The sequence below is a fragment of the Cheilinus undulatus genome, linkage group 13 (genome assembly GCF_018320785.1).
Source record: "Cheilinus undulatus linkage group 13, ASM1832078v1, whole genome shotgun sequence".
NCBI lineage: Eukaryota > Metazoa > Chordata > Actinopteri > Labriformes > Labridae > Cheilinus > Cheilinus undulatus.
This window is the reverse complement of record NC_054877.1, coordinates 49117486-49141458: the sequence shown is the minus strand read 5'-3', so window position 1 is coordinate 49141458 and position 23973 is coordinate 49117486. Positions and strand designations below refer to the sequence as shown.

Below are 23973 nucleotides of genomic sequence, written 5' to 3'. Positions count from 1 at the left end.
AAACACACACACACATGCACAGACACTCCACAGGAGTAATTAGTTACACAAAGGGAGGGGGGGTACGGCTGTGGCGGTAACACCCCTCCCCTTAAAATACAAACCCAAACGGGATTTCCAGAGATCAAGATTGTGGCTAGCTAAAATTGAGCTGCCATGTGGATGTATCATAGGTGTCAGATGTCGCCCACAGTTGTTGAAGTAGGTGCTCAGGGTAGTTGAATGTCTGCTCAGAAGTTTTAAAATTAGAGGGAACATTGGGCATCCTCCACCATACCAACATACAATATTCCTCATCTTACTCTGCCACATGGTAATAACAGCCCGGACAGCATTGCTACCCTCAAAAAGCCCACTCTTGGATGCAATCTCCGGATAGTGACACTAATACGACATACCCTTCCACATAGCCCCTAGGTGTCCCCACAAACAAAATACAACTATTGAAGGATGTTAAAGAGAACACTAGGAAAGTCTGAGGGTAGCGCTTACTTGCATACTGTTGTGTGGATAAGTACTGTGATTTTGCTCAGACCATCCTGCGGTTGTGCTCTGATGGCACGCATCCATGACCTCTGGATCTCTTTTGTAAAGCTAAGCACAGTGAAGTAAAACCCTGGGCAACTGGAGATGAGACCACAACCCCATGGAAGAACCATGGGAGAACCATGAGGCCGCACAGGAATTGTGAGATAATTATTATAACAATAGAGTCCAATGTGAGAGGAGCATGCAAATAACAGGTTCTCGCCTTTGTGGGGATGATTTGCTGTCATAACTATGGTGTAGTAATGACATTTACAAATGGGAGTCCATGCAGTGTGCTGTGTTTTGCCTAGATGCTCTCATCTGTATTTGGATTGGTCTACTTTACCTAGACTAAGTGTCTGAAAACTGACCAGAGTGCAAGATTTCAATCCACGGCTCCTGCAGTCACATTCTGAAGTGTCTTTGGCATGATAATCCCATATTGCTTCAGTAGCTGTCAGTGTTGGTTGAATGTGTGAACTGTGGGTGAATGGGGTTAGCTAATACTGATGCCCTCTACACTGTAAGCCCTTCATACTGTGTCAATGTGCATGACTGTGATGTGAGTTGGTAGGTGTGACCTGCAGTGTATAAAGCCTTTTGAGTAATCAAGGCACTATTAAAGCTAAAGCCCACAAGATGCATATTTACACCTGTGCCAGTGTTGGGCAATCAGCATTTCCATTACATTCACTGTGTAATGATTGAAGATTGTCCATCTGCATGTGTGGTTATTTGTAGAAATAAATCCGTTATAACTGATCCTAGTGTTTTTCCTGTTTACTCTGTACTGAGGTGCTTCACTCAAGCACCAAGTTAATGTATTTTAAAATACAGGTTTTCACCTTTTTATACCCAAACTTTGCCAAACTACAGGAGGTCCACCTGCATTTAAATTGTCAAATCCTGACATGATGACTCCACTCATGCCAGCTTATACACTTTTTGACCAATAACCTGATGATCTTGCCTCTTATTTGAGGTTTAGTTGCAGCTAAATCATTAGACAGAATGGATATTACTGCTGGGAGGATGAGTTGGAGCATCATCGGGGAAATCAAAAATTGAAGTTTTAATGATAGTTTGTATGCAGAGTAACATTAATGGAAAAACCTAAGACACAAAACTATGGCTTTACAAACAGGCAATCAAGACGTTTTGTTAAGTATTTGTTTAGGTTTTGATAGAGAGATCCTATCTGAAATATTTGGCTTGGAGTGTTTTTAGCTTTCCCTGTAGACAAAGTGTTACCCTTTATCTCTCAGATGTGTCCTTGATAAGTATGTTAGAAGATTCTCAGTCAGACAGGTTCTTTCTGTTCAGAGTTTGCACATTCTCACTGTGAATATGTTGGCTCTCTCATACTCCAGTGTTCTCCCACAGTCTAAAGACATTGTCGTTTACTTGGGGACTAAATTGCCTGTAGATGTGAGTGTGACCAGTTGTTTCTCTTTTCATGTCAGCATTGTGACTGACTGGTGATCAGTTAGTCATGGTTTGCACCAGCTTTGTGTAAGTTCAGATGTAGTGTACAGGTGCACCTTAATAAATTTGAGTATCATCAAAACGTTGATTTTATTTTATTTTATTCTATTCTATTTAACCAGGAGATCAACCTCATTGAGATTAAAAATCCCTTTTTCAAGAGTGTCCTGGCCAAGACAGCAGCAGCACAGTCAAAGTTACAGAAAAAAAAGAGTAAACATACAAGCAAAATGTCAAACAACAGCACACTGAAAGAGAAAGCAGCTCCTCAGAGCTCCATGATACATGATACACAGTGTCTATAGCATGTAAGCTCTGAGACGAAGCATGCATGTACAAAACATCTCCATAGTCCAACACTGACATAAAAGTGGCATTTATTTCAGTAATTAAATTCAAAACTCCTGTGTTGTTTTGCGTGTGTTTTGGTTCATTATCTTGCTGCATGATGAACTCCTCACCAGTTTGGTTTCATCTTTCTATAAACTGGCAGACAGAATGTTTCTGCAGACTTCTAAGTTAATTTTGCTGCTGCTATCATGTTACATCATCAATGAAGATTAAGATTGAGCCTGTCCCAGAAGAAGCCATGCAAGCCCAAGCCATGACATTTCCTCCACTAAGTTTCAGCGAAGCCTCAAGAAATTTTCTGAACAGAGTCACTCAAATTATTCAAGGAATTGTTTCAACCCTATTTCAGTCATACAAACCATCAGGGAAGGTTCAAAATGGCTGCCAGGCTGCTTCCTTTAACGACTCACAATAGGTAATGTTTGTAGTCACATGATGAAGTACATAGTTACCCAATTATAAATGCAAAGCTCACAGCTGAATCTATGCACCATGCCAAATAGATTCAGCATACAATAAAATTGCTAAACAATGTACTGTATATTACAATCAAGGAATTAACATGCAGGAATGCTCTTTCTAAGTTGTTAAAATCCATGGAATCCAATATCAGCTGTCCAGGTGTCAAGTAATCAAAACAGAGAAAAGGTGAGGGCCAAACAAAAACAATATACAGACACTGCCAGGCTGCGGTGACACACTTGATGGAAAACACCAGAGATATAAGAAGGCTTTTGGCAAATCATCACCCCAAAAAGATTTACAGAGATGTGAGGAGCAGAATCCAGCAAGGTCAACAGACTTAAGAATGAACACTGCATATGAAAATGGCAGATCTTGTGCAGTTAACTCTAGCTTAATCTTTTTCATTCTGGTGTGATACCAACATCATTGTGGTTCATTAACTATGTTTCACAGACCTGCAAATCTGTGAAACAAGCTCTGTGGTAAACAGGTGCATTTATGCAGCTGTGTGCAGTTACAACATCCTGTAGACATGAACGAAAACCCTGTTTAGAAAGATCTTTTTACATTATAGTGCCCCTTTGTTGGTAATTGACAGGTTCAACATAGAAAAATTATTCAGAATCATCTTAGGTTTTTGTACTTGTTTCATTTTCATGTCCATCAGAATCATCTTAGTTAGGTTTTTATTTTTGTGCTTGCATTGTCTTGTCATGATGCTGAATTAGTTTTATTTTCATGTGTGAAACAGGTCTGGGCAGGTTGAACATTTCTGGGAAATCAGTCGTCTTCCTGTCAGTACTGCCCTATAGAAACATCTTAGGGCGTCTCTCTCACTGACAATGCACACACAGAAAACATTGTTTGTACCCTCTAAGAAAAAAACCCCACAGTGGTCACTGAAATTACTGTAAACTGTCAAAAGTAATCATGAAAACATTTACTTAGAATTAACTGATGAAAGTCAGACATTGCTTTTGATTTGTATTTCAACAGAATCATTTTAAAAACAAACTCATGAAACTGGCCTGGACTAAAATGATGGTACCCAGAGGCTGATCTACCAGGGTGACAAGGGGTGGCAGTTGCCACCCCACAAAAAACCTCTTGCCACCCCAGCTGCTACCCTTGAATGCAAGGAAAAGTTATGGCTCATCAGACTTTTTACGTAAGGTTTTTTTGTTTTTTTTAAGATTTATATTCAGGCCTTTTCATGCCTTTATTAGATAGAGGAGGACAGTGGATAGACTCTGAAACAGGGAAGAGAGCGAGGAGAGACATGTGGGAAATGGTGCCACGAGCCGGATTTGAGCCCGGGCCGCCTGCGTGCATGGTGCATGCCTTAACCACTGGACTACCAGCATGCCCCACACAGGGCTGTAGCCAGGGTTTCAAAATTAGTGAGGTCCAGAATTTGACCCCACACACACACACACACACACACACACATGCAGTGGGGTGGGGGCAACGCAGTGAAGTGATGGCAGGCAATGGTCCCTCTAATTTTTAAAACTCCTGAGCAGACATTCGACTTCCCTGAGCCCCTAGTAATAAAGTTATTATTATTATTACTATTAATTTTATTATTATTACTTCATCAACCGTGGGTGACATCTGACGCATATGCTACGTCCACATGGCAGTGCCATGGCATCACCTCTCCAACCCCAAATATCATTACAAGTGGCTATAATTATAATGATTAACAATCACTGTTCAAGTCATGAATTTCACCATTCATTCATTCACAAGCTACTCTCAGTTTTAGCTAGCCACAATTTTGATGTCTGGAAATCCTGTTTTTTTAAATCAAGGTTTACATTTCAAGGATTTACAATCCTTGAAATGTAAAAGTAAACTGTGATTCTAACTTACAAGCATTTGTCCTTAGGTGAAAGCAGACATTAACAAAGTTTGTAGTTTCATATAAAAAGGTAGGAAGCTTAATGATGGATGAGACAAAACACATGCTCTGTTCTCATGCTTCATCAACCTAATTAGAGTCAAGTCTCCTAAAGGACTTCTACCAGCACAAGTTAAACAGCATATTAGAGAGAAATCACACTGTTAGAAAGATCAAGGCTTAAATCCTTTTGTTATCCAACTCTTTCCTGGTCTCATTGTAGATCATTTTAGCCAAATGAAATCTATTCCGTGGTAAAAAAATTACCGGCGACGGTATTAATACCGGTTTATCGCCTACCTCTATGACTGACATAAAGTATTTTGCACATTCACGGGAAGGAGTTTTCTTTTCACCAAAAGCACTTCGAGCTTAAAATACCACATTAACGCGAAGCATACATTTGTCGAGGATACTTATAGCTCTTTAGCTAACACATTGCCAAGCTTGCAAAATGAAACGCGATTAATATAGACTCAAAATGAATTATATTTAATCATGATTAATCAATAATTAATCCACAGCAACCCAGTGATTAATCTAATTAAAAACTGTAATCATTTGACAGCACTAGTTTATTTAAATAATAGATTATTTGAATGTGTTAAATTAGGTTTACATGTGGGAAAGATGTAAATCAGCTGATTTAACTCTCATTACTGTGATAAATTAAATGATAAAAACAGAGAATTTTACAGCTTTACTCTCTTCAGCTGGTCTTTTTAAAGGAGATATATTATGCAAAAATCACTTTTTCAGGCTTTTCTAACACAAATATGTGCCCCTGGCCTGTCCACAATCCCCTCAAATACCAGAAAAATCCATTCCCTCTCCCCCTCTCTTTCTCCACCTTTCAGAAAATGTGTGCTGAAACAAGCTGTTCTCAGATTTAGCTCCTGGTGACCTCATCAGGAGCGTAAGCATCCACCCCCAGGTTTGGTTGGCCCTCCCCCACTTGGAGGAAAGTTCCGCCCTCCTCTACTGATCCTCTCGATGAACAGCTGAGATGCTGGATAGCTCAGTGGGTTATCCTGCTGACTACAGTCTGGGAGGTTGATGGTTCAAATCCCAGTCAAGTTCTAACCTTTGGGTAAAAGTGTCTGTGGTAACAGGAGTACTGCATCCATTTCCTGAGAGGGGTGTGGTCAGGGGCGGAGTCAGACAGCTAATTACCATTTAAAGCCACAGACACAGAAACGGCTCGTTCTGAGAAGGGCTCAAATAGAGGGGGTTTTAAACGTATAAAAATCCTATACTGTAGTGTTTTTTCAGCAACAAACTTCATAGGCATGTTTTGGGAACCTCTGAGACCAATTTAAGCTTGTCTTAAAAGGGTATAATATGTCTCCTTTAACTCTATTCCCTCTATTCCTGAAGTTTTCTATTCCTGGCTCCTGTCTGCCTGTTCCTCAGTTATTAAGATAATTTATACTCAGAACAGTTATTAAGATGTTAAAGATTTTATGAGTTTTTGATTGGTCAATCATCAATATACAGTAAATCTATAATATTTCCTGCAACGTGGCACGTATCAAAGGTTTTGAAAATGAGCTCATCTGATGTTTCTTGATGATACATAAGGGTGTATCATCATGATAAAATTTAGAAGTGGAATTTAAATAAAATGATAATTTAACAGTCTGTAGCTCGCTGAGGAGAGAGGACAGAGAGAGAGCGGGTATTCATAAACAGCACTGACACATGTGCCATGGTCCGAGAGGAGCAGGTGAAAAGTTCAGCTCTGTGTTGAATCCTCTTCTCCTCTGCAGAAAGAAGCCTCAGGTCCACATCACCGACGTTAGCTTGTGTTTGCCTGTCTGTGAGTGGTGTTAGTGTTTGTGTCGCTGTGTGAATGGCATGAAGCCAAACGTGTCTGCACAAAGACACACGACAGATGCATGGATAGACTCGGCTGCATGACAGTCTTTGAAACAAGCCTCCAATGCACACACACTGGCACTAAGAGCCAAGCACAGATCGAGGGAGGTGGAGTTTGTGACGCTGATAAATTTAACTCACCAAAGAGGCTCATTGAAGTACCCTCTGTGGCTGGATGAAAACGTAGGAGTTAGCACAGCTGACTACACGACGTATAAAAGGTAAATGATGAACTATCTATGAAGAAGTGACAATAATCTAAAAAGTGCATAGCTACTGGAGTTGTGATGCTTATTCTAATCAATGCTGTGTTCCTTTTGTCATTGTAACTTGTATTCCGACTTCAATCACAGAAGTAGCAAATGGAGCGTCTCCCGAGGTCATATTTGTAGATCATGAACTCATTCTTTTACAGAGGACCCTGACCTCGATGACACAACATGGTGGCACAAAGGACTAAGTGTAGCAAAAGCTGTGATTTTGACCTGTTTTCAGAACCTGTTTCTGTTTTTCAGAGCATTTTTAGACATTGTAGACACAGCACTACCCTTCAGTTGCATGTGGTGTGTAGCAACAGTCTTTTAATACCTGTAGTACTGGGCAGTGTGTTGTTTTAAAGGTTTATCAGCTAGCAACAGGTCAATGTTGCTAACAGGGACGTCATTAGGCCGTTTTGGGGGGCTGAAGCCACCCCAAAATGTTCCTAAGCCCCCCTAGCAATAATTACAGTAAAAACAGAGACAAAATTAATTTAGGAATGCACCACTGTGTTATGTTACTCACTGCTTAATGTATTGAGGAGAGATACACTCAAAAAAATGAAGTAGAGGAATTGTTCATCTTAATAATATTTGTTATTATCAGGTAACTTAAAATATATGCTTTTGTTAGGTTTAAATATTATTTTTTATTAAAGTCAATGCAAATTTGTCACTTGTTCCCTTTTAACTACATTTATGTGTTTGGTTTACGTAAAGCATTTAAGTTACCTCAAAGAGGGCTGCAATACTTCTAAAAACCAGTTGGTGGCTGTAGTGCGGAACAGAAATCCATCACTGCCAAAGAAGAAAACGTTTGAATAGATGACAACTGCACAGGCGCACAGCTGCTCCATTGTAGTTCACCTTCATATCTTCACATTTTGGCGGACTATCTGACTATCCTTGAGCTGAAAGAGGTAAGAGACAGCTCTAAATATGATTTTTTTTTTTCCTGGGTGCATTTGTTTGTGGGGTTTTTTTTTTGTTTGTTTGTTTGTTTTTACTTTTTTTTGAGGTGCAATGAAACTTTGATTTCGGATTTTTGATTGATTTATCAGGCAACATTAAAATAATACTGTCAGTTTCAACGTAAGACTGTGTTTGACCTAGTTCTTAACACTTTTCAATTCAGCTGGTGTTAAATTCCTTGGCATTAACGTGTAATGTCACTGATATTTCTTCTCAGTTGGCAAAAACACGTTAGTTTGATAGCAAATGAGCTCTGTTGTAAGTGAAGGGGTCCTGTCCATGAAATGAATAACTAGTGATAGATGTTTGATATTATTTACATGTCAAGTGACTGAAAACATAGAAATAAAAGTTCTAAACTGTTTTCTGTCTGTATTTGTGTCATTAAGCTATAGGGATGTAACAATATTGTAAATATCACGGTATCGCCGTTTCAAAATTCTCGCAATAATACCGTGGCACGTGACGGTATCGAACAAGAACTCGCAGGGCAGTAATACGCCTTGCAGCATCTACACTGCCAGAAATAAAAAGGAGAAGAAGAACTTGGAGTACTCCCGCTTGTGTAGTTTTTTCTAGCACTATTGAGTGGTCCGGTCTGAGAAGCAAACCACATCTCCCATGATCCCCTGTGCAGTATAGGAAGACATGGCAGAAAGCATGGAGGGGGAGCAGAGCCGAAAAATTAAACTCGAGGAACCTTCTGCGAAGTTTAAATCAGAAGTATCGACGCATTTTGGTTTTGCGGTCAACAAAAACGATCGAGGAGTAAGCAGGACGGACATGCAAAAAACTGTTTGCAGACACTGCCAGACCATTGTTTGTGTTCAATTACAGTTAGTGTGTTTCATCCTTAACATTCCTGGCACTCAATTTTCCATATTATGATATTTTTTCCAAGTCATCTTTTTTTTGACAATACTGCAATAATACTGTACCGTGGCCTTAATACCGTGACAATATCGTACTGTGAGATTTTGATATCGTTACATCCCTATTAAGCTACAGGTACCCAGTAGGACAAGCAGTAAGAGACTCAGCTGATGGAACAGGGATCAAATAAATATGATTTTAAGGTAATACATTCAAAAGTCATTTAATGTTTTGTGTCTGTATTTAGCTATGTTTTAATTTTCCTGTAGGATAACATTTTTTACCATGACCTCAATGATTGTTTAACTGTTTGGTTAGTGAAATTAAGCTCAGTTTGTTTGCCCTGCTACATCCTGCTGACTGAGCTGGTTTGTAAAAAATATATATTATATCCTGTTGTTGATAGTACAGCCACAGAGGAGGGATTATTGCTGATAGATGGAGTAAAATCTGTATAACTTTACAATAATACTTTATCACTCCCTCAGGTACATGTTATCATGAAGAGCTAGCTTGGCTAGCAGGCTTGCCTATCCTACCAGAGTTTAAACAGTCCCACTGAAATCATCTAGCAAGAACCACGGTGAAAACCAAATCTGGCCCGCAGTTCATCAGAGAGGAGGATCTCCCTGCCATCATCTCCCCTCTGTCTGAGGCTCCTCAGAGCACAGCTATGTTTCAGATGGTTTTTATAATCCTCTAAAATAGAGAAGCTAATTCAATACAATTAAAAGCTATCTACTGTCATTCACATTATGCATTTTATTTAAATTCTTCAGATTAAGTTTGAATTACAATATGTTTAAATTTTATAATTTTTTTTTATTATTAATTTACCCCACCAGTAAAGCTCAGAGCAGTGACTCGTAAATTTTGATTGTTATGCTATTCTCCATCTTTGTCATAGTCATTGTCATCAGTTGCTGACACCGAGGCCTCCTGACTGTCCAAGACTGAAGGTTTGAGTTAAGAATCCTTTGATTTCAAAATGTTGAAAAGCATTGCAATAATTGAAACTTTTTGTAAGCCATGTATCGATAATCTATATATTTGTCTGTGTTTAAAGTAAAGAATATGATTACTTTTTCAGGTGATTTGCTCCAAGCAGCTCTTGGGATGCTGAGCATCAAGGGTCAGGTGCTTGTGCCTCCACATCCAAACGTTGCAGCATGGCTTGAAGCCTTCTCCTTAAGCTTCTAGAACTTAATGAATGAGTAATGAATAACAACATATTTTGAAATGATATATCATTTATTTCTTTTCATGTGATTTCAGGTTTTTAGTGTGAATCAGCCCCACCTGTGGCAGGCACCAAGACAACAAACTTCATCAGCCAAAAAAGGTGGAACATCCAGGAAGAACAGCCTAGTCAGTTCTCATGTATCCTCCCTCTTAAGACTATCAATGGACTCTAAGGACTCTGCGTGATTCATATCCAAATATTTGGACTTCTGTGTATGTCGTTGGTTATTGTGCTTTTACAACAATTACTTATATCTTAAGCAGTAGTTCCTTTATTTTTTACCATGTCGATTCAGATTTGTGGTTGATATTACTCTTAACTACTGACAGTTATCAAAGTCAGCCAGCTGCCACTCACAGGCTCCATTTGTTTTTCTGTACCAAATATTTTGAAAAAGCGACAGCTGATGTACTGTAGGTGAGAATTTTCCTCACTAAAATTAAAAATGTCCATTAAAACACAATGCAACAGTTGAATATGTGGCTGGTCGAACTTTAATTAAGTTACAGTAATAATTCAGATTTCCTTTTTTGTACCTCACTCATGGTGTTTTTTAAATTCATCTATAGTTCTCCTGACAATAAATACGTGACTGTAGTTCCTTGCACCAATAGAGTAACTCTGTTTAAACAGCATTACATTGTTTGATGTAGATTTCAGATTGGGCCTTAAAGCCCACTATAATGTCACTTTTGAAAATACTTGGCTTTCTTTTATTTTAGTCTAGTGAGATTAATTTTAAAAATGTAGGTTGATGCTACCTTCAACACCAAAACAAGTTTGTTATGCATAGAAAGTATTTTATAAGCAGTTAAAACTCATGTTTGAAAAGCTTAAACATGTAATGTAAAACTAAGAACTTTTAATAAATATTTTGTATTCATTGCAGCTCTGACTCTGTTTTTATATTACAGGTGAAGTGACTTTAGAATGTATTTTGATGCATTTGGGAATTGCAGTTTGGTCTTTGATCTATGTTTTGGGTTTAATTAAAATTTTTGCTTTTAACATAAACATTTTAAGTGGAAGAAGTTTTCATAAAATATTAATTAAGATCAACATGCTATATGTTGATGTTACACATCTTTTTTGAGTTGGTCTAACATAAAGAAATTAATTTAGGCCAACTTATATATCTCTAGTTAATGTTAAGTATATCTTTTAAGTTGGCTCAACTTAAAATCATTACATCACTGTAGTCCAAGTTTAATGACTAAAATTAAAATAAAAGTTTTGCTATTTAACAAAATTAAACATTTTACGTGGAAAAATTATTTTTTTGAGTGTACTTAGCTGTTAGAACAGATTTGGTTGGTTATAAGCCAGTTTTTGAGATGAGATTTAAAGGTGGTGAAAATGGTGCATTCTCTTATAGTAGGTGGTATGGAGTTCCAGGTGTTAGCACCCCTCACTGACAACACAGATTGACCAAAACTAGTTCGTCTGTGGGGGACCTCGCAGTCTCCCTGGTGGTGGTTCTTGTGGTTGTACCAGTTTTTTGTTTGGCATATTCCTTCAGTGGTGGCGGTGCAAGTTCATTTAAAATTTTATATGTAAAGCAGGCGTATTTGAATTTTTTGTAGTTCTCAGTTATATTTGTGAAGAATATGACAGCAGTGATATGAGTAGCTTCTTCTGTCTTTATCCCGTGGGGACTTGAAACCATGTTAACATGTCATTCAATTTTTTTTCTGGATAACATTGGATTATGAAAGGACAAAAGATAAACCAACTAGCCTCACATTTTGTCTACTTGGCCAATTTCAGATCCACCAATGGACTCTGAAGCTAACGTGGCAATGGAGGTGGCGGCTCTCGGTCGGCCTTTCAGCCTCGGGATGTTGTATGACTGCCAGAAAGACTCACTCATCCCTGGTACTGTAGTTTTGAAATTCAGATTCAACACTCTTTTCATCTCAGTAAAACTTTAATAAATATTGTCTGCTGTTTGCCCACATCCTTTGAGGATGCCATACAGGTCTACCAAAGTCTGCCTTCTCTGCTGGGAGCCAATGGAGAGAACTCAGTACCAATGAAGGTGTGGCTGCTGCCACTGACAACTTTAGATTCTTCTGCTGCTAAACTGGTTCGTGAGATTAGTGTTAGTTTGGTGCAAGAATCACAGAAAGTTCTGGAGGACTTCATTGAGCTGGAAATGAGGTGTAATGATGCTCTGAGAACCACCACGGCACAGAAGTTCCCACAGATTGGAAAAAAGATTAAAACATTTAAAGAGATGTGCTCTGAGTTCAAACTGGAGTTCCAGCAAGCACTGGCAAAGAAACTTCCATCAATCCGAGGAGGAGGAGAAGAGGAGGCTGGGCTTGCAGAGATCCTGAAGAAGATACATTCTTCTCCATTTAACAGTGACAAGCTGAATGAGTGGATGAACTGTAAAAACAAAGAAATAATCATTTTAAAACGTTTTACAAGCATGATGAAAAACACAACCGTTGTTTCTGCCCAAAAGGTTGACGAGGAAATTTTTAGCTCAGACCACTGTGTCTGTTTTGTTTTCACCTCTTTGGGAGTGGATGAACCGTTCCTCTCAGTTTTATCAAACTACTTAAGACAAAAATCAGAATCAGAAAACCCTGGAGGTCCTTGTACTCATGATGTAGAGAGGGAACAGTGGTACTCTTCAAAACAAGTGGTAGATTCACTGAGGACAAAAGCAAAGCTCTTCAGTGACTTTGCAGAGGCCAACCAGGAGAATGAGAATGTGAAGTTCCTGACAGTCGGAATAACAAATCAGACACAGAAAGGTTCAAGCATCTACATTTATAAAGACGGCTTTCCTGTCACTGAGGACTTTGAGCCGCCGTCAAAGCCTGAAACATTCACAGATAGTGATGTGAACCACAACAGTGTGACACTGAAGTTTGATCCACCAGAGTTTGGATCAGAGAACATCACCTCCTACTCTGTTGAGTACTGTGTCAGTGGAGAGGAAGGATGGAAACAACAGACAGCAGAGAAATCTGGAGAAATCACAGTGGCTGATCTGAGTCCAAACACAGAGTACATGTTCAGGTGCAGAGCAGTGACCGATGTGGGTGTTGGACCAGCCAATCAAATCAGCAGTCCCATTAAAACCTTACCAGGGACCTCAGAAGTTAACCAGTACTCAGCAGAGGTCCTCAGAGAAAGAAAGCAACTTGAAAATGTGGTTGAACGGTTGCAGGAGCGTATGAAATTTTAGTTAGCCTTGCTTGAGATGGGCAAAGAGGTAATGCAGTATGAGGAAGAGCTTGATAAAAATAGGCAGTTTGAATTTGAAGTCACCACCCCACAGTATGTCAAGGTAGATATTTCTTGCTCTGGAAGGTTTGCCACCAACTGTCAGGTCTGTGGTTTTACCTGCCACTATCCCTGTGAAAGATCAGATGATGCTGAAAAAAAACACTGTGCTGTAATGGGATCAGACGGGATCTGTCAAGTGTGTGAGTGTTCCTGGAATGATCATGTTAACCAGAAGTTCCAATGGGAGTTTAGGAAAGTTAGAAAAAACTTAACATCAAAAAGGTGGCAAAGAAGTTACACTTATTTAGCAATTCTGATTCATATGAACCAGCAGAACGTTTTGTGAAAACAATAGAGAGATCCGTCCAATGCCTGAATAGACTCAGAGAGATTGATCTGAGGTCAGATCTTCTCTCCACTTCAGAGTACATCACCATGCTAATTGAAAGAGAGAAATCTGAAACCAAACCAGGCTGGGAGACTCGAGTTGAGCTTTTCACAAGGTTTAAAGTGGAAACTTAAGGAAATTGAGCAACAGGATATGAATCTTCTTGACCGCTGCGTCTGTGTATGTTCTCTTTTGTCCAGGTCATAGTTATCCAAAGCTTGCTCCAAAGTGGAAACCGTAAAGTGTCTTAGCGACTTTTCCACATTTCCTTCAAAAAGTTTCTTTAGTTTACTTCTTGACCACTCGTGTAATCAATTAAAGAACAATCAAACCAAGACAAGCTTTAAATCTGCCACAGTACCACTGGATATGATTTATTCCCACACGGACACGGTATCTAAAAGGCAACTACTGACAACTTAGATACAAGATACCCTATCCAAAGGATAAGTACTCAGAGAGAAGATCCCTAAACTCAGTTATTACCCTCATTTTGGCCCTTACAAATAACTATTCAGAGTGGTGGGCAGCAACAAGACAGCTCTTCAACAGGGATGCCATGTGGGAACCTTCCTTTGGTAGCATTTTGTGCAGTTAGCCTGACGACACCTCCAGAAGGCTGAACAGTGATCTCCAGCATCCCAGAGCCACCCCCATACACCATGCCAACATGGACATATTCTTTATTTACCTCTCCTGCCACATGGCCAACCACCACAAACCACCACCTTTAACAGACCCAAGCTCTGTACATGCCAGCTCCAGGGGGTGACAATGCCAGTACTGCCTACCCTAGCACATGGCTCATAATTGCCACCATGAAAGACACTACTCTTGGTGCCAGCATTACATATGAAAAAGGACTGCAAAGACAAAATACAGATACAGGAGGGAAGTGCTAAGAAAGAGGACAGGAGAGGCAGAGATGAGGTGAGGTGAGGTGCCCTGGTCTGGGCTAGTACTCGTCCCTGTGGGGTGAAGCTGGTGCTCTACCTCCCTGTACTCCCCCATGGAAATGAGGGAAAAAGAAAAGAACGGAGGAGTTGAGTTTCTTATCTGCCTTTATTTGGCCCCCAGCTGGCCTTCCTCCTTCCTCCTCATTAAATCTACTGACTGATCTGAACTGCATCCTCTGACATCTGCTTTAAAAGGTTTATTCAGTCTTTCTTGGATCATAGGGGACTGGACTGGTGATATCAAGAAGCCAAAGCATAAAGATAATCTATGAGAACGAATCAAAATGTAACTTATAGATTCTTTATTCCAAAAAAAAAGAAGAAAAACAAAAAGGAAATTCCACTTTAATGTTTGATGATAAACATTTAACCACACTAGTGCTGGAACTGTTAAATAGAAACTGTTTAAATCTTTAAACTTTCAGAACACTTTGACATAAGAATAGATTTTTTTTCTGTTTGCATTATTGTCTTGTAAATTTAAAACCCTTATTTACATTTCTACCACTTAATCGTCAGTCCATCTCTATGAAAAGAATCAACTTTTTTCTTAGTTTTCCTTTTCTTAAATGTTTTTCCAAAATTAATCTGCTGAATGATGAATTAACCCACGGTATGAACAATATCATGTAATCATTCATTCTCATGCTACACTGGTTAATCAGCTGTTTGTTTTATTTTTGTTGACCATTAAGTTTATGTGTAATCATTGTATTTAATCCTTGTGAATTGTGTTTGATGTACTGTTTGATGGGGTAATATGATAGCTCCCTCTGAAAGAATAAGAAATTAAATAACCAGCGTTACATTTTATGAAGTATGAACAGTCTTGTGTTTTCTTCTGATGAGTTGTGTGTGCATACGGTTTACAAGGCCTGCATTCATTTTATAGTCCAGCAGGGGGCGACATGACTGTCAAAGAAGCCAGTGGTGAAATATTCCTGCTTATCAGTGAATTTATTCCCTCAGTGGACATTTTCGTTTATGGTCTAAATCTCTACTTTCAAGTCTTCTTAAACACAGTTTAATGTTCAGCTGGTTAATTAGATAATCTCATTTATAGTCAAAGAGCCTAATTCTTTTATATTTTAAGTTTTCTTTTGAGAACTTTCAGAAGAGAAACCTCCATCAGATTCATGACATGTTCCTAAACAGCTGAAGTTTTCTCTTCTGTACTTAACTTTTAAGATTCTGACATTCACTTCTCTGAGATTTTTTCTTAGCTAAAAACACCATTTATTTCTTAAACTCTACACTTTATTTTCTGTTTTACTGTTTTTTTTTATCAATTTAACACTTTAATATAATTAAATAATAAATGAATGAAATATTAATTTAAACATGCAGTCTGATCTTAGCAAAAATTGAAATTATGAAAATAAATGTAGCATGTGTAGGAGTTTTATTGTTACACATTTAAAATAAAAAAATATCTTCACACTAATGTGTGCATCAGCAGATAGAAATGTGTTAGAAAGATGTTCCATCATTTAAAGTTTCAGGTTGTAGAAAAAGTGTATATTTCAAATAAACATTACTGATTTCTTGCTTCTTCTCTCACTCCTGTTTGCACACTGTCCTGCAGTCTCATGTCCTTATACGGGCAAAAAAGAGCATTTCTCCACACTTTGGGGAGAAATGTGAATTTGCTTCCAGCTTAGAGCACCTGGCATTCATCAATGTTTAAGTGCTTGACCATATTTAGGTCTTTTTTGCATATAACCATGCTTAATTGATAAAAATTCAGTAAAATACTATTTATGTACTATTTCTTTATTTAGCCCAGGAGTGTCAAAACTCAATCACAGCAGGGGCCAGATTCTGGATTCAGGAGTAACCTGAGGGCCTAACAGGGTCCCCTTTTTAACCATAAACTGTTAGCCTCATTTCACCAGTAATAAAATATGAAGAAAAAAAAAAAAAAACAATGGCACTGAAGATAAATGATTTTGACATTTAAAAAGTTAAATAGATCAGTTTAAAGGCTCACAATCTGAGAGAAGTACATTTATTTACTCAAAAAGGTCAAAAGATGAAATTTAAAAATGCTTTTTTTAATGGCGAATATTAGAAAGAAGTCAAAATCATTAGTTTAACAGGTCAAAATATGAAATAAAATTTGTAATCATGAAATTAAAAGTCAAAATATGATTCAAAATGTTAAATTGTGAGTCTAAAAGGTCGAACTATGGGATTATTAAGTCAAAGTTTGGAGTTAAAAATATGAGATAAAATCCAAATAACTGGTTGTAAAGATCAAAAGATCCCTTAAAATTTAGAATTATGAATCTTAAAGCTCAAAATATTATATGAGATGTCAAAATTATGAGTTGAAATGCTCAAAGTATGAAATTAAAACTCAAAATCATAAGTATGAGTCCTAATTGTGAGATGCTAAATTGAAAATGTGAAATTCAAACCCAAATTAATTTCTTTTTCCCACATTCCTGACCTCTTATTTTTACTCCTTACTTTTTCAGATTTTGTGACTTAACAAGGATATCTTAGATCAACAGGATAAGTTCACATTTTTATACTGGAGGAAATCTGCAGACCTCAGACTGATGGACCAGTTAGAACAGAAATATCAGATCATCTTGTGGGCTGGATTTGGTCCCCGGGCCTTGAGTTTGACACCTGTGATTTGGCCTATTCAATTGCTAATGAGTAAAAAATTAATCAAATTTAAAGAAATCAGAACTCAAATGTAGACAAAAGCGCTCTCTAACATTCTTAGATTTTGTCCATAGCCAAGCACAAATTTGAGGTAAAACTTTGGTGAATTTTTTAAACACTAAAAATTTTACAAGTGGGTTTAAACAGATTTTAATCTCTGCAGATGTCAGAATAATTGTGGTCCATCACAGTGAGCAGAGCATGAACGAAGTACAGCAACAGAATAGCATTTTACCATCTTAATGACTTGATAGCCGCTGTTTCCACTGCACTGTCATTGCAGCCGTCATGAGAAATGTCCTGTTCCGGCTCTAAAGATAAAAGATTTCTCTGGCTTTGAAAACTGATGGAAACCTTTGAGATAATCAACCATAAATAACCAGTTTAGTCATTTTGAATAAATGTAGACATGTCAGTGTATTTTTTGCACATTTTTTACCTTTAAGGAAGAATTCTGAATGATTTAAAGTCAGACCAGCATAAACATACATCACTCACGTCTTCCTGTAATAATTTTTTATTATTCAAATGTTAAGTTTGGATTTACAGGCACATGTGAACAAACAGGGTCATCGTTCAGGTCCTCACAGGGCTGCAAACACGACGTCAGAATAAAAACACTGCAGACGCCTCTGCAGGCTGTGCAGCACGCTCACCACCGCCTAAGACAACAGGGTTACAATACAAATAACTGGTACATTATTATAACTTAAAATACTGTTTATACATCGTGAGTGTGAGTGAGTGAGTGTGCTGCACGACCTGAAGAGCAGCCGTCTGGATGGAGGGAGGAAATAACGTTAAAAAGAAAACAGGAAACAAATCAGTGAGTCTGACATTCAAGATGATCCTTCACAGATAAACAGAAACTCTGGAGATTTAAGGATTCGTCTGTTTACCTGCAAGAGAATGATCTAAATAAAAACTAAAGCTCTGCTGTGAATCATTCAGTTTAGGACCTGATCCTTAAAATCGCCCTGCGTTGGTACCGACATGAGGAGACGGTGAACAAGAAAAATTTTGGTGAAATAAAAAGGTGGGCGCCCTCGTCGGAGCTGTGATTAGACTGCACTTTATATTAAGGCACAAAACACTAATTCAACTACAGTAGCAACGTGTCCGAGCTTATCTCGGGATAAGTTCAGTAAAATGATTGGTGAGGCAGCAGACGCCCACTTTAAAACATGTCCTGATTGGTAAAAAGGGTCAAAAAAAAAAAAAAAAAAAAACTTAAAGAAATCAGTTAGGTTGAATTAATTTGTGAAAAGCCACAAAAAATCAATAAAACACAAACGAAATATTGGCATCGCTATGAGGCAGCAACACTGAGCTGTGTATACAAGCAAGCATATTATAATAATAACATACCACAGACGTTATCATAGATATTTATATATATTTAACCTGGAGGTTTCCGTTGATTGATTGTGATAGAACTTAACGCGGCTGTTTGCATGATGGAGCTTCTCTGGTAAAATCAGCCAGTCCTGAATCATTTAAGCATATATTTACACAAATAACAAATTCCTCACTCTATGTCATAATAAAAAACATTCACACAAAAATATAACATTTGAAATAATTATTAGCACCAGTGTATCAGATAAAATTCTCGCTACGCAAATGTACAAAGTTGCATAGTGTTGGATTGAGCCTGGAAGAAAACGTTAATGTGTGATCTGTAAAAACCAGTGAAAAGCAGCGACTTCTGACAGAACAGACCATAAAAATACAAGAAATGTAGTGTTTAAATGTCAGTTCAGGAAATGTTTGACCATGGAGAGAAAGGTCGGGGCTGATTTACAGACAGAGCTCCTGAAGTCCTGAACCTTTACTATCCTGTTGGCACAAGATACAATCCTGTCTGACAAGGGTAAATACAAGCATACAAGTCATGAAATTAAAAAAAATCTCTGCCTCACGTAGCTTAAATCCTGCGTCCTTCTCTAGAACCAGAGATGATCTTAGAAACAACATGTTAACAAACGCATGCAAGGTATGGCTCTTTCTGACAAGATATTCCCAAATCATACGCATGCAAGACCGCATTTGGAGTGTAAAAAAAAAACATCTTGCAAATAGAAATCTGCTTTTTTAGTGCACAAGTGATCGACTTGTTGCCAGAAGATCTGCAAGCACAATTTGTTTTCCTAAGGAAAACATAACTTCTATCTCCAACTAAAAATTCTACATTTGGGCTTGCAAGATGACCTGATGTGTATAAGATTATACATTACACATGAGGGATGAAATTTTGATGCAGTAGTGATCATCTTGTTTCCAGAATATCAATATCCTACAAGCACAATTTATCTCCTCCCATGTAGCTAACAGTACCCTCTAGCCCCAACTCAAGATCCAATCCTTTTAAGGAACAAAATATTAACTAAACAAGATGTTTTTGTGCTTAAAACTAAGATATTAAAACCATGCAACTCCATTCTCCGCTCAAGATCCATATCTTGTGCACACAAGATGATACCAAGAAAGTAAACAGCCATATTTTGTGTATAGCAGCTAGCATATTTGGTTCAAGTCTCTCTTTTATTTCTTTTGTGCAGTTTTGTATCTTGTACATAAGACATAATATCTTCTCAAGCAAGATACTGAAACAAGATATTGTTTTTAAAAGATTCAGATGTTAAATCAAGAAACTAACTTTTCTTTTAAAACAAATGGGTATCATCTGCACCCAAAATGACATAGGATACGTAGGATGAAATATCTTATGTATGTGCTTTTTAAGTTGGTGTGAAGTTATCATGTTTCCACAAGATCTCGATCACATTAGAATAAATTCAAATCTTGTGTGATCAAAAAAATATCTTTCAATAGGTGCCTCCTTGTGCAAAGAAGCTACATTTGTCTCACTTGTCCGTCTGATCAATATCCTATGTGTACAGTTCAGTATCTTGCGCATTAGACATCTACTTGGGCAACAGAATAAAACAAGATGTCACTTTTTTTAAAATTCTAAGATAGAGACCACCACTATCATCTGCACCCAAGATGACATAGGAGAAGTAGAATAAAATATCTTGCGCATGAGCTATTACAAGTGGTGCGAAAGTTATCGTATTGTTCCCACAAGAATCTGATCATATTAGAATGAAAATATAGCTTGTGTGAATAAAAAAACATCTTGCCTCCCTTTTGGAAAACAAGACATTACATTTTGATGAGGAATATCAATCTTGCTCACAAGATATTTACATTTTATGTTCATAAACAATCATATCTTGTGCACACAAGATGACACTGAGAATGTTAACGTCACATGTTGTGCTCAGAAGCTAGCATATTTTGTTCACTGTTCTATTTCTCAAGGTAGCTTACCAGTTTAATATCTTGCACATTAGACATATCTGTCAAGTTAAAGACTCTGTTTCTAAAACAAGTATGGGCATTAAGTATGGATCTGAGGAACAAGATATTAACTAGTTACTTTCACAGTCAGCTACTGTCTCACATAATGTTTAGGAAAAATATCTAGTGCATCAGTGTTAAAACTTGGTGTAAAAGTTATCATGTTCTCGTAAGATCCCTATCATATGAGCCTGATTTAATAACTTGTTTAAAATCTTCTAAACCTAAAAACTTGAGATCCCTCCTTTTTGGGAAAATAGATATTAAATTTTGAGGGGAAAAAGTGGTATCAGGATATTCACATTTTTTTTGCTTTACAAGATCCTACAAGAAACAAGATATGTGGCATGTGCCAAGATAATATTTTCTATGCATCATTTTCCTTTTCAAAGCAATGTAAAACTCTTATGCAAAAAAGAAAATATCTTCTAACCCTAAACCAGGACCATAGCTTGTGGAAACAGGATACTAAATCTGGCTCCAACAAGATCTAAAGGTTTTTCTCTGGACTTCAGAGGGGTCGTTCACCCCAGCGAGCAGGAGCAGCGTTTCTGAGCATCACAGCCCGGTTTGTGGGGTAAAATACTGCTGAAGAGGAGTGATGAGGTGTCGCAGCTTTGGGAGAAAAGGTTCCTTCACTGTGCTGTCTGAAAACATGGCTGTTTAAAAGGAGGAAGTGTTTGAACGCTGTGGAGCCGACTTTCAGCTGAACTCTGAAGTGTGCCCAGGGACTGATGGGTAATGGCTGGTCAGACAGAAAAGTAAAAGTCGAGACGTTCCTCGCAGTGTGAGGAGCTCTCTGCGTGGTTTTTGTGTCAGTGAAACTTCCTCATCGGAGCAGACGGTGCAGTCACGTCGGGTTTGTGGTTCTGGGTTTTCTCTGAGGTTCCTCCACCTCTGCACGGCTTCTCTGCGCCGCTTAGTTCATGCTACCGAAACCACGTTACTGCGTCTCGAACGAACAAAACTTTAAAGACAAAACAAAAACAGCTGCTTCTGTTTCGTGATGAAATATTGGCTTCTCTCTCATGAGGAAAAACAAAGACAAGAATCTGAAACAAAAAGTTAAAAAACTGTTTTGGTAAAAGTCGGCGTGTTCGCCGTTGGTTAGACATGACGGGGGGGGTGTCGGAGGTGGATGGAGGAGGAGGAGGTGGGCGGGTTAAGGCCTCTCCAGGGACGGCGTGTTGAAGCAGCCCTCGGGTAACGTTTTCTTGATGTCTTCCAGGTTGAGGATGTCGCTGCGGATCTCGCGGATCTGCCGGTCGTAGTCGTTGATCATGTCCTCCTGGCTCCGCGCCACGTCGTTCAGCTCGGTCAGCTTCCTGTCCAGCTCACTGTTGGCCATCTTGCCCTTGGCACTCTTCAAGGACTCTTCGATCTGGTTCAGCTTGCTCAGGTCAACCTTGTCGATGTTTCCTGGAGAGAGGAAATAAATCATTATTTTAGGACATGAGATCTGCTGAACCAATCAGAACCAGTCAGACAAATGATCAGAAAATCCCTCAGATTGATCCACAATAATCCATACATGGAGATAGACACGGTTTCAGGCTTTCCAACGTGAAGTTCGAAGCTGCAAAATGACCAAACAGCAGATCTACACTGTGTTCCAAATTATTTTGTAAATGCAATTCCAATTAAGCATTAGACTTTTAGTTTTTCAATTTAAGTTTTCAATTATGCTGCTTCTGCTGTTAGTTTCCATCACTATCATCAGTCTCAGTTTGCAGGGTGGGTCTAATTAAAGGGGAAACTACTAAAGGAGGTTGTTCCACATTATTAAGCAAGTCACAGGTTTCATGCAATATGGGGAAAAGAAAGATCTTTCTGCAGTTAAAAAGCATGAAATAGATAGACGGCAGGCTCCTTAACAGCTCTTCATTTGGTACCAGTTTGACTCTTTAAATGTGGTTTAAATAATAAAAAGAAAATTGGCACTTTAACATCACTCACCCCATCAGCATTTTCATTGAAAGTATGTCTGTGACAAAATGAGGGGGAAAAGTTGTAAAAGAGGCTCAGCTAGCCTCTTCCGTCATCTGTCTAGACCTGTAGTAGGTCTGCAGGACTAAGACATTAGTGATCTGGATCACCTCCTTTCTAGGTAAATAAATTAACCAGTGGTAAAAATCCCTAAGGGATCACAGCCAATGGATGTCGAGATGTTCTCATAATAACAGCAGCGTACAGATCCATTTAGAGCTTTAAAGTACTAACTTTCTTCCACTCTTATTCAGTAGGGAATGGCCATCCCTGACTTCCTATCCCAACTAGCTTCACGTGTCATTGGGATCACATGGCTGCAAACAATCTACATAAAGTCCCTGAACACGCACATTTATTTATTTGTTTATTTAACCAGGATTTACTCCCATTGAGATACAAAAATCTCTTTCACAAGGGAGTCCTGGCCAAGACAGCAGCATAAGCTTCACACATAGGACATTAAACAGGACATAGAACATAGGTTACATCAATCAACACACCAGCAGCTTTCAGCAGAAAAACATGTGCACACACTGGTCAAATGTTCCCTAATTCTAGTTTTGAAATCTCCTCAACTAACACAACGCTCAAGTTTAAGATGACCCTGTAACTCTGACCAAGACGATGGAGCAAAAACATTAAAAGCTCTTCGACCAAAGACAGAGCAAGTGCGAGGAATCTCATTCATGATGAATCCATGCGAACAAAGATTACAACTACTGACAGCTTTTGGAGTCAGTAAAGTACAAAGATAAGAGGGTAATTCATGTAAAATAGCCTTATAAAGAAAGATATACCAATGTTCCATCCTTCTATTGTATAAGGACAACCAACCAAGTTTCTCATATAAAACACAATGATGGGTCCGAAAACCCAGATCAGTGATAAATTGCAAGGCAGCATGGTAGACTGAGTCCAACATTTTCAGAGATCATCAATGAATTTTGTCCTTAATCCTTTGCTGATCCTGTTAAATTTGCCTCAGAGTGGAAAAGAATAAAATAAATACATGGCGATACCAAACCGTGAACCTTGACCAGCTAACTGTGGTACATACTGAACCATGGGCTAACTTCATCATCGCATCCTTGGTGAGTTTTGGTGTGGATGTGGATTTAGACGTGCTGGTGTTAAGTTATTCTTACCCAGCTGATCCAGCAGGGCTGTGATGGTGCTCAGAACCATCTTGACGGCACTCTTGGCCTTGCGGGCGTTAGCCTCGGCCTCCTTCGCGTTGTCTGATGCCTGAGAGACAAGAGAGACGGATGCCTGTGAACATCATTCAGCTTAAAAACCAGTCTTAAAAAGTAAAAAACCTCTGAAAACAAGGTTATGATGGACAGGATGGAGGGAAAAATATTCCAATAGAATATTTATTCTGTTAAACGTGACTATGCTTT

General features: G+C 38.4%; 1 protein-coding gene across 1 annotated transcript in view; it reads right to left on the bottom strand.

The window, feature by feature from the left end:
• Positions 1-17719: 17719 nt before the first annotated feature.
• Positions 17720-23973, bottom strand: part of lamc1 (laminin, gamma 1) — a 95092-nt gene continuing 88838 nt past the window's right edge. The window contains exons 27-28 of the mRNA XM_041802630.1: positions 23719-23818; positions 17720-22003 (exon numbers count right to left, since the gene is read on the bottom strand). Coding sequence (XP_041658564.1) covers positions 21747-22003; positions 23719-23818 — 357 coding nt within the window. The 3' untranslated portion in view covers positions 17720-21746. The remainder of the gene's footprint in view (positions 22004-23718; positions 23819-23973) is intronic.